This window comes from Syngnathoides biaculeatus, chromosome 18, assembly GCF_019802595.1.
Source record: "Syngnathoides biaculeatus isolate LvHL_M chromosome 18, ASM1980259v1, whole genome shotgun sequence".
Lineage (NCBI taxonomy): Eukaryota > Metazoa > Chordata > Actinopteri > Syngnathiformes > Syngnathidae > Syngnathoides > Syngnathoides biaculeatus.
In genome coordinates this window covers 4,972,769-4,987,475 of record NC_084657.1, presented here as the reverse complement: position 1 = coordinate 4,987,475, position 14,707 = coordinate 4,972,769, and the positions used below count along the sequence as shown (strand labels likewise).

At 41.5% G+C, this 14,707-nt stretch overlaps 1 protein-coding gene across 11 annotated transcripts in view; it reads left to right on the top strand.

Moving 5' to 3' along the window:
- Positions 1-14,707, top strand: part of specc1 (sperm antigen with calponin homology and coiled-coil domains 1) — a 53,964-nt gene that overhangs the window by 20,784 nt on the left and 18,473 nt on the right. For 10 of the 11 annotated variants that reach the window (XM_061802723.1, XM_061802722.1, XM_061802724.1 and 7 more), the window contains 8 exons: positions 4,210-5,699; positions 7,453-7,660; positions 8,292-8,365; positions 8,609-8,784; positions 12,252-12,403; positions 13,273-13,373; positions 13,592-13,667; positions 14,233-14,377. In XM_061802723.1, the coding sequence (XP_061658707.1) occupies positions 4,210-5,699; positions 7,453-7,660; positions 8,292-8,365; positions 8,609-8,784; positions 12,252-12,403; positions 13,273-13,373; positions 13,592-13,667; positions 14,233-14,377 (2,422 nt within the window). Of the gene's footprint in view, positions 1-4,209; positions 5,700-7,452; positions 7,661-8,291; positions 8,366-8,608; positions 8,785-10,254; positions 12,074-12,251; positions 12,404-13,272; positions 13,374-13,591; positions 13,668-14,232; positions 14,378-14,707 lie in introns of those variants that run through there. The other variant, XM_061802726.1, reaches the window with a different exon arrangement.

The following is a 14,707-nucleotide window of genomic DNA, read 5'->3' as shown; positions in this document are numbered from 1 at the left end:
AAGTAACCACACTGATCTTTTAAAATTACCTATGACTCTTTTATCGGTATGCAAAGGCAGGGTTTTAATCCCTATAATTTTGGCTTGTGCAAACACACAGTTTGGGACAAAAATCAGTGCTACGGCTTGTAGAGTATGTGTAAACCATGATTGTCTGTCCTCAACACCGTTTTTGTGACAGCAACCATACATCTAAATGATCACACTCTGAAATACTATTGTTAATGCACCCAAGTTCCTGTAAAGCTATCATGTAAAGTAATGAATCAGACATAGTAATAATTATTCATACAACCTTTTTTCCCATATTCTTCATCCCATTACATCCTGGCCCTGCCAGTATACCATCCGGTTATAACGTGATCTCTTTAGTATCTGTGAGAAGTCAAACGTCAAACTCCCACTGTCCTTTTTAATAGCACAATTGTTCCGTCAGTAGGAGGCCCAATTGATTACCTACAGTTCATACTACACAACAACTGCTGACTACGGCATGTTATAATCCCAGGGTTGTGAGTTTTATTCTTTTACGGTTAATGTTTTCATTTCAGCTGCCTTGTAAATTTAATAAATTCATTAATTACTGCAGATTTTATTAATAGATTTTGGCATTGTTTCTCACAAAAAAAAATTGTAAGTGCTAGTTATTTGATCTTTAGCAGCCCATTGGGTTTTTGTATTTCATTTAACCATCTGACTCATCTGTTCTCAGTCAGTGTGTCATGCAGCCTCGTTCCAGAGCTCTTTAGAATCTCTTGATTCTCGTCAGAGGACAGAAATGCCCGTGGGTGTCAGTGTCTGACTGATAGGGGCCTGTTGACCCATTTCATGGTCTTGTCAATCAAACAAAAGGAAAGCCCCAAAACACTGGCTGCTTTTTATAGTCGTTCCTCACAGTTTCCATCTGATTGAAAATAACTGCCCACCATACTTTCTGGAACAAAAGAAGACAAACAATACTGATGCATTCTTCCAGGTGGGGTTTGTGTACGATTGTGATAATGAACACACTGAAGGTCCCAACTGGCTGACACTTAGCAGCCTGCAGTCATTGATTCATGGTGACTCTTCACCCACGACCCTGCTGTTGTGGTAATTAAAGACTTCAAGCACATTGCTGTCCACCTCCAGGCTGGCATGTAGGCTAGCAAGCTGCAGTTAACTATATGTTTTTGGACAGTGTCCAGCCTTAGCCTTCACATGTGATTGGAAAGCCTATCTTGATAAAAGGAAAAAAGCCAATACATTACTGTAAAGTGTTTTTCAAGAATGAATGTCTTTGAAATATTGCCTAGTTCATCATTTAACTGTCACAAATTTCCCATGTTTTCTGTTGCTGTATCAACTGTGTACTGTACTGCTAAATATCAAACCCTATTCCAGTGAAGTTGTGATGTGTGTAAAACATACACAAAAACAGAGGACAATGATTTGCTAATCAAAGGCAGGATACGCAATGTTCAAAGTGATAAACCTTGCAGATTGTTTTTGCAAATGTTCACTAATTTTGAATTTGATGCTTGCAACACGTTCCCCAAAAAGCTGACACAAGGGCATATTTACCCCTGTGTTATCTCAGCTTTCCATTTCACAACACTTGAGTAATTGTTGAAGCTTTATAGGGAGTATTCTTTCACATTATTGTTTGATAAACAACTTCAGTTGTTCAGCACTTGGTGGACTCTGTGGATGTATTTTACGCTTAATGCACCAAAGATTTTCAATGGGAGACAGGTCATTCCATCTTAGTTAAACTCTGTGCCCAGAGAAGGCAGCAACATTTCCGGGTTTTGTCGCTATATGGCTTTCACTTTGCATAGTAGAGTTTTAACTTGGATTTATAGGTGTAGCGAAAAACTGTTAACTGATGACTTTGGTCTTCTGAAGTGTTTCTGAGCCCACATGGCAGTATCCTTTACATAGTAATGATGCTTTTTAATGTAGTGGCGCCTGAGCGATGGAAAGCCACAGGCAGGCATTCACAATCTTGGATTTTTGCTTTGCCACTTTCATGCTGAGATTTCTCCAGATTCCCTGAATCTTTCATATTTTTTTGGGTGTCGTCATAACTTATTTGCTATCCATGGTAGCTTGGAACAGCGATTGTGCGTGAACCATGAAGTCTATGTAACACATGTGTGCTGCGAAAATCCCAGTAATAATCATATTTCATCAGTCTTATAGTTTAAAAAAAATCTCTTCTCTCTGGTTTTAAGCAATTCCATGTAAAAATTAGGTTTAAAAGTGATTGGGTGGATACGCAATGCTTCCACATGATCTCAGCTTTTTAAATAGCACAGGTGACGGGCAGTGATTTGTAAATGAACACATATAGCAATGTATCCTTTGCTATCATTGGCAGATGATTCACAGTCACATATCCATTTCAGTTGTGAGCCACTTTTGTCCATAAACTTCATCATTCTGATATCTGGTGAGCCCCAGGCATCTAGACTGGTGTTAGATTTAATGGTGGTGCAACTGTTTAGAGCACTGGCCTCACAGTTCTGAGGACTGGGGTTCAAATCCCCGCCCCGCCTTTGTGTGGAGTTTGCACGTTCTCGCCGTGCCTGTGTGGGTTTCCTCCCGGCACTCCGGTTCCCTCCCACATCCCAAAAACATGCATTAATTGGGGACTCCAAATTGACCCTCAGTGTGATTGTGAGTATGACTGTTGTTTGTCCCCATGTGCCCTGCGATTGGCTGGCATCCAGTTCAGGGTGTACCCCGCCTCCTGCCCGTTGACAGCTGGGATAGGCTCCAGCACTCCCGTGACTCTTGTGAGGATAAGCGGCAAAGAACATAGCTGGATGGATGGATATGTGTGTGTGTGTGTGTGTGTGGGTGCATGTGTGTGTGTGTCTATCTGCTCAGTGACAAATTGTTGCATGTTGTCCTCATTGTGTCAATCATTGATTTATGCTCTTATAGATACAGTCTGGTGAAAAGTGTCGCCTTCTAAGAACTGTACAGTTGCAAAAAATAATCTTTAAGCATTTGGTGATGTTTGCTTTATTATACTCTTCTGTCGCATATTGTTGTTCTATCAAACATCACACAATGATTTTAATTCCTCACAACTCTACTAAAAGAACCCTTCATTTCTCCCAAAACCAGCCATACGTGCTGGAAATGTAAAAGGGTCTTGGCAGCTTCTACCACTCTTCATTCAGTAATGAATAATCCGTGTAGTGTGCTAAATCAATGGCTGGCTTTTTTTCTAACAGACAGACGTTTGAGTATTTTTTTCTTAAAACTAGGATGTTTTTAAGTGCAGATTATAGTTATATTTGTGTTTGATGCTTTATTCTCTCTGTCATTGCACTGATATGTTTGTCTATGCAATCTGAGTTTGATGATGCATGTGAGAGCATTGTTGTTTCATGCCTGAATTCACTATAAACCAAGGGACAACCCTCAATCATTGAACCAAGTCCCCCTGATATGCGTCACTGTTTGTTGATGAACTGAAAATGTACAATAAAATACTTGTTGGAATTCAGATAGTCTAGAAGAGGCTTGTGCTTGTGATCCACATTAATGCTTTTTGAAATCCCATAGTAATGCTCTGCTATCGTAATGAATGAACACAGAAAAGAACACTGAGACAATACCAGCAGATGCTCGATTGTCAGAACAGCAAACAATGTCTGAATAGGGCGCATTATGCTGAAACAAAACAAAGACAAAACAGAATGTGACCCATTTTGCATTTAGTTAGTGTCATTTACATGATGTAACCAAATGTGTGGAAATGTGTCTTTGCTGATTCAATTTACTGTTTTCTAAAGATGCTTGATCCATGGTGAACATAAGGCTTGACTTACAATCGTGTTGCAATCTGATCATATAGAGTTTTAATTTGACAATAAATACATGCATCTTATTGACAGTTATTTATTGTAATGTGAGCCAGGCTCCCCCCTCCCAAGTTGCCCACTTTGGATTTTGAAATTGAAGTCGCTGATGGTGCATTGGTACATTCGTCTGACTTTGGTGCAGGAAGCAAGGCTTCAGTTCAGTTGACGGTGCGAATGTGAGTCTGACAGGTTGGTCCATCCATGTATGTGCCCTGCGACTGACTGGCGACCAGTTAAGGGTGAAGTCTGCATTTCACCCGACAGGCTCCAGCGCCCTGGGGTGTCGAGAATGGTTGGATAGGTGGGTGGATTTGCAAAGTTATCTAACTCACTTTGGTGTGTGTCACAGGTTGTCAAACAACTAAGAAGTCCGGTATTCCGGCACCAAGAGAAATCCCATCTTCAATTACAAGGGACCGCATCTCCCTGAGGGACCAGTTGAGGAGCTCATCCACTAAAAGGATTGTTTCAAGTGCCAGCACATCCAGTCTCTCTACCCTGGCAAAGCAAACACGAAGTTCAACAAAGTGCCGTGGAGAAGCAGAAGGACAGGAAAAGAGCCTCCTGGAATGTCAGGTTAGAGAGCTGTTAGCTGAAGCCAAGGCTAAAGACTTGGAGATCAGCAATCTCCGCATGGAGTTGCAACGTTGCAAAGGTAAAGCCACCACTTCCTCCCCGTTACCATCAGCCGTCTCAGTATCACCTCAAGAGCTGTCTCTAGAAAAAGAGGGAAAGCTCACAGAGGCTCTTGTACTCATTCATGAGCTGAGGGAAAAAAATGCAAAATTTCAGCGAGAGCTAGCAAACCTCAGAGAAGAGAACCAAGTGCTAAAGAGAAGAGTTCTTTCTTTTGAGACCTTACCATTGTCTGTTAGCCCTCCTAAACCTCAAAATAGCCTACTGCCAGACACCAGCCCAACTACCAGCCTCATTAAAAAATCTGTCTCCCCCAGTTCTGTGAAGGACTCACCTTCACCTGACTCATCAGAGTTTGAGAAGATCCCACGTTCAGAGTCGATCAGCAGCAATGTCAGCAGTGAAGCCACTGCAGGTGGGCATGATGTATCTGTACGGAGCCTAACTGAACAGATCCACAAAATGGAGGAAAACCACCACAGTACTGCAGAGGAACTACAGGCCACTCTGCAAGAGCTTTCTGACCAGCAGCAAGTGGTGCAAGAATTGACTACTGAGAATGAGCGCCTGGCTGAGGAGAAGCGCCTCCTCCAGACCTCACTCCAGCAGCAAAGAGATCGTTTAGAGCTTCTCTCCCAAAAGAATGAGGCATTGGCTAGCCGACTTCAAGAGCAGGCCCAGGCCCAGGCCCAGAGGGAGGATGAGTTCAGGAGCCAAGGTCCTCGACTTGTCGAACTAGAGCAAAGGTACACTGAGCTGGTTGAGAGCTCACGATTTGAACGGGAGAAGCTGGTGAACATCCAACAGCAGTTAACAGGCAGCCTACGAGCTCTTGAGGAGGAGCACCAGGAGGCGCAGGGCCAGGTGCATGGGCTCCAAGAAGAGATGGATAGGCTGCATACCCAACTAAACCGGGAGCTGGAAGCCAGGGGTGAAGGTGCACGGTCAGCACAAGAGCAGAGAGCTACAATTGAATGTCTCAGAATGGAAAATAATAGGCTGAAGGCACAGGTGGACATAGAGAGGCAGAAGGTGGGTGAGTTGAAGGCCATGCAGAGTGCCAGCGATAGTACTGAGCTGCAGAGCCTCCTCAAGACAGCCCACGCTGAGAGAGACCGACTGGAGCAGGAGTTGACAGAACTGAAGCAGGACCTACTGCAGGCCCAAGATGAGACTGAGCACGTACAAGCTAGCATGTCCAAGGTATGGAGGTGCATTTTTGTCACCTAGATTATGTTACAATTGTGATTCTTCGTTTGATTCATCGAATGTATTTCCAGTATAAGATTAAGCCATGACTCGCATATTTTTCAAAGTACTAAAGTCAGAAAAGGCATGCAGCTGCGCCTTTCTCTGGCTGTGCAGATTTTCCCCACCACTTAATAGGCCAGTCATGCATCCTCATGTCAGCCACACGCTCTGAGAGGAGCAACCTGAAATTTAAACATTCTCCGTTAAAGGTGGACATTCGCACCTTCTGGCGTTAACTTAAAGCTCAAGTGTTGTTAAACGGATGATTTTTGGTATATTATTAATGAAAAACCCACAGCCAATATGGTCCCATGTGTTTTTTCACCACAAAACATGATTTTGACGTATACAGCTTTTTGTAACTCCTCTCGAGGAATTTGTTTTCGAGAAGAAGCAGAAAATGACATACAGGACAGTGGCGCCCCTTAGTGGACTCCTTTGTTCCCGTGAGTTTTACCTCCGGGAAGGTACCTCGTTCTTCCGTAGTGTCGGCTCATTGCATTGCTGGACATTGCTTGAACACTCGGGGGAATGGAATTACCCTTCATAAGTTTGAAAGAAAAAGTCCACTCAGGAATTGATCCACATGTCTAGCGATGGTCAAAATTTTACACCAGTTAAAAGAGCAGGACAAGGTCACCACAGAATGTTTATTTTATTGAATATTCTGGACAGTAATTATCTTTTACCTGCTTGTCCTGGAAGGCCGATGAGTGTTGAATTGGAGTGAGGAGGTGGCATGACATCCACTAGCTTGTAAAAAAAATCAAAACATGGAATTTGGAAGTGACACTTTACCGTAGGTAACAATGCTTTCAGTCATGAGCACAGTATTTCTTAGCAATGCAATCAGTGGGGGTGTGAAGCAATGACATCCCCACGTGTGACGTACAATATTTCCCCAACGGATTTCTATGTTATTCACATCATTGGAAAACGTCACGAGCCGGAAATTACAGCCACCCTCAGGTTTCATTGAGTCACGCCTCTTTGCTGGGTAAACACACATTCGAGGCTAACGCATGCAGGTGTGTCAGAAGTCATTATGAAAGATTTCAAATACTTTGGTGCGCAAGGCAGGTCCATAAAAAAAAAAATGGACTTGGACAAGAATGGGAGAATATGCCCTTTTATGCATAGGACTTAGAAATCCAATACTGTATCTTAATTATTTGGAGGCTTTGATGACACCTCCATCCATGCGATGCCATCACCAGTGGGCTGCAACTGGGTTGACAACATTGAGGTGATTCATCAGTGCGTGATTCTCAGACAAAATTCCTGAGTAGTTTCCGAATGGGCCCAAAATAGTGGAAATGTGGAAGACATAGCGAGTTTATGTAGATATGAAGTTCAGTCCTTTTTTGGGGGGCTCTACATTTGTAAACAGTCAGGCACTTATTTGCTCTGTCTGCATGACTTTCTTTTATATATGGTTTATTATATACAGTACTCGCTAAACCAAAAAACACAAACCTTTGCAGGGTACAGTATATACTGAATGAGTTATTAAATTTAGAAAAATTCTTAAATTTAGTGGGTTCCAATAGTTGTTATTATAGATACAGATAATTTTCTGTACATTTTCTGCCAGCTGTGCACTACATACTAATTTAACAATCTACTTGTAGAACTGTAATTTTATTGTATAGTATAAATTTACAGTGCTCATCTTCAGATGCTTAATTCAGAAATGTACGCACAGGTGGAGGCCAAAGGCCAGCAGGTCCAGGAAAGAGCCGAGATGAGGGAGGAGGAGCTCACCAGGCGGGTGAGTGCCTTGGAGGAGGCGGGCATCCTGGGCGAGAAACAGGTGAAGGAAATGAAGGAGACCATCTTTGAACTGGAGGACCAAGTGGAGCAGCAACGGGCCATCAACCTCCATACGAATCAAACAGTCGTCGACTTAGAGAGTAAGTTCCTCTTGCTTTATATTTCATTCACGTCGTGGTCTTCATTCCCGAATTATGTTAACTGTATTTGTGGATAGCTGTTGAAAGGAGCCCATGCTTTATATTTTCAATGTTGATATTTCATTGTTAAAAAATTAATTCCTGAGGAGTCACTGATGGTGTAGTGGTACACACGCCTGCCTTTGGTGCGGGCAGCGTGGGATCAATTCCCGCTCAGTGATGGTGTCGATATATGCCCTGTGACTGACTGGCGACCAGTTCAGGGTGTAGTCTGTCTTTCCTCTTAAGCTAGCTGGGATAGGCTCCAGCTTTCCCGCAACCCTTATGAGGATAAGTGGCTTGGATAATGAGAATGACAACTGATTCCTGATTATATTGGTTTTGGACAAAATGTAAATGAAGATGCATCCCATCACTCTCTTCCCAGTATTATGTAGATGAATTGACTGTACTACTGTTTATTCCAGCCATCTGTAATCACTCATTGTGTCTATTTTTCTTTGTGATTTAATTTCATTCACAAAGCTCCCCTGCACTGTCCCTGATGAATGCCGTCACAAACTAGGCCACGGTATGGTAAATCTGAGACTTGGAGAAGTGGTTGTCAAAGACCTGTTATTTGTCATTGCAGATCTTGTTAAAAACATCGAAGAGCAGAAAATTGAAGCAGAACGACAACTGAAAGTTTTTAGTAGGCAGATGAAGGTAAGAGTGTTTGGAGACTCGACTCTCACTTGTCTATTATCTGCTCTTTTAACTGCTATCATACTCCCTCTGTCACATTACTGCTCCATTAAGCCTCTCTCTACTTTCCTATTTAAAGCACAGTTGTTTATATGTGGTGTGAAGAAAGCACATTGCACACTGATTGGAGACTTGTACAGAATATTTTGTGTAGATCTTCCCATGACAGGTGCCTTTCATTTTTCTTTTTTCTTTTTTTCATAGGAGGAAAAAGATGAGTGGCGTCGGTTTCAGGCCGATCTCCAAACAGCAGTGGTGGTTGCCAATGACATCAAGGTGGAAGCCCAACAGGAGCTCCGTACACTCAGAAGGCAGCTGCAGGAGGAGCAGGATCGCAATACCAAGCTTTCTTTGGACCTGGAGACCCTGCAAGGTGTCAGGTACGATGTTCACATCTCACAGGCTTCCATCGGACTCCCACTCCATCCTTTAAACAATGGGATGGTGTCCATTTTTTTTCCCCATGGAAATGCTGCGAGATCCGTGCCAAATGGCCATTTAATGTGATATTTTACAGATGAATGGAAGTATCGGTGAATTCATTACAAACAGGTTTTAGTATAAACATTGTAAAGCTCTTATCTTGTTATCCCTCCTGATATTTACCGACACTTCCGAGTTTGTTTCTTGGGATTTATCTGATTCTACATTTTGTACATCTTTTAAACTGCTTTCCCCCTTTACACTGACCACTGACAGACAAAGGCACTCAGACCTCAATATCCACAACCACTACGCATGGAATTGTTTCTTTTTTTTTTCTTCTTCGTTTTCTCCTATACTTACTACATTTACTACATATTGTACATGTTGTACTGATGACTCTACAATACTGCAATTAACATTTAACTCAGACTGAAGCTATCCAAGATGTAATGGTTGTGTCTTTGGTCTGCAGCGTGTTGATTTTCTTTCAGTAACGTACTGTAACTGTCACTAAACGAAGGCTTGAACTCTCCCACCTATCATCATCGTACCTCTTTCAATAATTTGTTTGTCTTATTTGTGCTTGGACTTGCTGCTGTGGTGAGATGCTGATCTGTGTGCCCCGTCATTGTGTAAACCACCTCGCCACTCCTTCATCCACGTCTGCATGAATTTGCAGTCTCAACTCACATGCCTAACAGTTGCCTTTAAAATAACGTGACATTTCGTGTCGTGTACACAAAGATATTTAGATCACTAGAGGTAAATCACAGCTAATTATTCCCGAGATTAGCCGTTATGCTACGTCCGCTCGTCACGTCCAGCAGCACCCTGCGATGCCTCCCAAAGATGTCTTTTGTCAAGTCCAGGTGAGTTCCCTGCCCCGCTTGCCTGCCTTTCCTTGCCTGTGTCCCACTGCTGCTCTCATCTCACCTTCCTGTCTTTGTCTTGAGTCTCTCTCACCTTCAGCTTGTTTGACTCCTGTCTTTCCGCTACACTGACTAGCGGCACCTTGAGGACGCGCTCATTTACTATTATTATTTTGTTTCTTTACATATTTTGCATTGCTTTGCCTGGTTCTAGTCAAAACGAATGCCTCTTGTGCCACCTGCTGTTCGTTGTTTGAATAGGCCGTAATTTTTCCATGCATTAGTAACTGGTGTGACGGCAGCATGACCGAATCCAAATTTCAGGCAAATGCATCATCCCTCTCAATTGTAGTTAAGCAGTGGAGCATCTTTATCAGTTCGCATTGTAGGTTTGATAAATAACATAGTGATTCATGCATGTAGTACACTTATGGTTATGGCTTGATTTAAAAATGGACATCAGAACTCTTTTAAGGTCTGTAGTTTTACTGTAAAAGTACCAATTACATGACAGAAGTAAAATATTTGCTGATCTCTCTTCCTTTCTGTTTTCAGAATTGTCCCTGGAGCAACCTTTGATACCAAGACAGCAGTCGAAGGACACTAGCGCTGCTCATTTCAGCATCTGATGGAGATCAGGCGATACTGATACACCTAAGTTATTACTTAGAAATGGAACATGGTGATTGACAAGCATCAATGCAAATCGTGTATGCACGTGTTTATGCATCATAAATATTGTGGTTTACATTTTTGTACGTCATTAAAATGGACCGACCTAAGTCATTATGATGATGATATATTTATTTTATTTTTTTTCATTGAGAATCTACTGTATGTTTGTCTTTTTCTTTTGTGGTGTTACATTATTTGTGAAATATATTTGATGCTTTCTTTGACTGCAAAGTTATGTGTGCCTTTTAAAGCTGTGGTGTTGCCTGTACAAAAGAAGTGTTTCCCATTTTAATCTACTAACCCTTTGACCTGCTCACTGTTACGGTAAGTTGAGCAACTACCTGTCGTTACACACTGTTTGTTGTTCCCAACCATTTTACCAGAAAAACTCTACATTATATAAACCGTATTTCCATGACAAAGGAGTTGTTGGACTAAGGATTATATTTAAAAAAAATATATTATTCTTTCTTTTTCTGACTTTTTTTTAATAACTCAGGTTGTAGACCATCAGTGTAGATAATGAATAAATGGCTAGAAAATGGAGTGCTTGACTCACCAATCTAAGAAGGATCTGTAATTATTTTTTTGAATCATCAAAAGATCCAAGTCGGATTAACGAAGAGTTCGTAAATCTAAACTTTTTTTTTTTATGATGATGACAGTCATCCAATACTTTTATATTACAGTAAAATTCTGTGACAAATTATTTTTGCTCACCCATGACGCCCTTGATTATGTAACTTTGTAAAAAAAAATATTTATGATTAATCATGTGTGTACAATTTGGACTCAACTTGGAACAAAAGTGCACTTTAGAACGCTTGGTGAATGAGGTCCAATGTGTTCTGGCACCCTTGTGTCTAAAAGAATGCAATGCCATATTTTGCCAATAGATGGCTCTATGTAACAGCATATCGTTAACCACTGACGTCCTGGCTCCTGTACATTTGTTCAGTGTCTATCCAGTTATGTGCTCATTCTGGATTGTTCAACTTGATGAAAAATATTTCTCACTCAATTTGAATAGATTTGTAAAATAACATAAAATAAAATAAAAAGACAAACGAAAAATACAGAAACAAACAAACCTCAGTTATTTTGACTGTCTTGGTCCTTTCATTTTGGTCCCTACCAGCAAGACCAATATGACTGTACTACATGTTACTGGAAAGGTTAATCATTCATATTGTGAATTTGGACCGTGAATTGAAAAAATATGTCATCTGTCAAATGTCTGACTTATATGAGCACAATTCTACCCATGATGGACCACATTGTTACAGGATGTCAGGTGCGACTTGGAGTCCCTTAGTTTTTCCAGTTGTAATCATTGTCTTGGGCTGTTTTTTTTTTTTTTTTTTAAAGCCATACTCTTCTATGTGCGATTGCTTTTATTTTCTGTAACAGTTGTATATGCGATTGTTTTGTGTTGTGTCTGTGTGTGTGGTAAAAATATGCATTTTATAAACAAATGTGAAATTAATTTGTTCCTAATAGGATTTATAGCAAAGTGGGGGGGGGGGCGGGGAATCACCTTTTTGGCAGAGGTAAAAGCAGATGCTCATGTACTCAATTTGTCTTTCGTAAAGCCATATGTGAAAAAGACCACAAAGACTGCATACTTGTTCTTGTGTAAAAATTGTCATTTCATGTTTGTCATTCGTAACATGAACAAATAAATTTTACAAGGCCTGTGCATACGTGCTTTTATCTGTCTGTTACCCTATCACTTTTGAGTCCAATATTAATGAGTGTGGAAGTTTTGCGTTAACCATATTGTTCCTTTCAACCAGTTTGTGAATTCCAAATGCAGCTAGAGGCGCCGGTTTAACAACACGAGCCACTCACTGTACTCTGTTCAATGTGTCTGTCAGATCTCAAGGTGATGATTTACAAAAGTCCCCTTGTGACAGCAGTCGTAAGTGGGGCAGTGTGATCCTAAGCCCCCCTACTGATGCCAATGGTGATGCCGGTCAGGAGTCTGGAGCTACTGTGAAGTCCCCTGATAGGCCTGCTGGAGGACAGAGTGAGTGACATGACGCACACCGAGCCACACCAGCGCATCCTTTGTGGAGAACAGAATACTGGTACTCGAGAATCAATGTACACGGAATGTTTAGTTTGACCTGAACTGACCTCGGTCAATTACTGAATGTTCTTTGTGATGAATGACATTTCATTTGTTGAAAGACAGGTGTTGCACTTGGTACCTGAGCCTTCATTGAAGACTTTCCCGACTTAATCCAGCTGTTAATACCACATTGCTGAAAATGCAATATAGTAGCATGCCACGTGCATCACCTGGCGCAGTTCAGAATCAATATTTATGGTATCGTATCCAATGAGAAAACATGAAAAAAAGCTACATACTTGCTAGAGGTGTTATCAAATATATAAATGCTTGCAGATCACTGCAGACCTGTTTTGCCAGTTGAATTTGGCTTGTCGGACCAAGACAATCAGAGGACAAGTAAACGGTGCCCGTCTTGTGGGCCAGCTCCGTCCCTCTGACGTGAATTTGAGATTTGATTGGTTCAAGGAACAGCCCGATTCCTGATGTAGATTAAGTCACATTGGTGGGATGGATTGACATGTTAACGCAACAGAAGCCGAAAACTGATTGCATGGAACATGTAACATCCACATGCATGAATACGTACTTACACATGTATACATGCACTGCAGAGACATGTGCGACCCATCCCTATTTGTATTTATCTACTACTACAAATCTTTATTGGGGTTAGACTGTAAAATGTTGCCTTTATTAAGTTTTCACCTTCTGACGTAACTGCTGTACAAGATAAAACCAGGCACAGTCTTCTTTCTAATGAGTACAGTAAAAAGAATTTCAATTCATGATTTAATATATGATGCTGCTTTTATGTCTCTCAGATGGACCCAGCCTGACAGTTCAAATCCACAGTTCGCCGAGAAGTCCACTAAGTGGAATCCCTACGCGCACAGCACCTGCCGCTGCAGTCTCGCCAATCCAGGTTAGACAACGTAGCTCCAGACCTTCACTAAATCAGCTGCTGTCCAGCTATGGCAGGACTGTGCATGGCCGGGGGGAAATATGACGTGACTTGATATTATTTATGTGTTTGTCCCTTCTGCAGTGTTGACCTTTAGCTCACTTTAATACAACTGTGAGCCTTCTTTATTGTTCCATCCTCAATCATTATTTGATAGGGTCTGTTTTTATTTCTTACAGAGGCAGTCGTACATAAAGCCCTTGTCAGAGTTGTTGGAAAAAAGAATCAGTCACAGAGACTTTGTTCATCCTCACAGTATGTACTGCAGTTGATCCTAATCCCTTTTTAACATATTATTATTCTTATTTACAATATTCGGAGAGGCGTATTCCACATCTAAGTCAAATTGCACACAAATAGGTGGAGGCTGTTATCCTGGCAACACAAGACAGACGTTGTAGAAAGACCAAAAGGTCAGATGTGCAGTCGCTAGTGCGGCTCTTTGACAGATAAAATGATTTCCAACCTTTTGGAGAGTAGCTTTATGACAAGGGAGAAAATGTGGTTACCAATCTTTTATGATAATTTCACGTTGGTACTTCTTCCATCATTACTTGACACATGCAACCACTGACTCCATCTTGTTCAAAGTGAATTTGCGGTAGCCTCAGTGCTATAACTCAGACGTCCTCAGGTGACCACGGTGCATCTTTGGGCTATTTATTACTCTCTATGCATACCGCGTGTGACATGTTATTCCCACTCACCTCTTCAATAGTTTTTGTTTTTAATGTATAATACATATACCTTATCACTCAAATTTGATAAAATACTGGACATTATCGCACAAGACTGATTTCTACATCCTCGTATTCCCCAGGAAAATTTTCAGCCAGTGGAGAAGATACAAAACCAAACATCCTGATGAGGAAGAGTCCATCCCTGGAGTCTATATTCAAAAGTCCCGCGTCCCTGAGGAGCCGTACGGCTTCTTTTGGCTGCAACCAGGCCAACAGCATGTTCAGGTGGGGCACGGTTAGTTTAATACAGTAATTCTGTCAAATATCTGCACAGCAAAATGCACATTGTGTGGACAAGTGGTCTACAGGTGCACCTACAGTATATGAGGGTTTTCTACAAGATTTTAGATGATAGTCTCCTCAATTTGAAGTATGATGTCACAGAAATTAGACCTGAGGGAGGGCCTGCTCACTCACGATCTCGCTTCTAGTTCATCCCAAGGATGTTTGATGGGGTTGCGGTCAGGGTTCTGTGCAATGTACTCCATGTCAATGTCTTTGCTCGTGATGGAATTGAAAAAGAGCCTTCCCCAAGCCTTTTCCCCAAACCTGGAA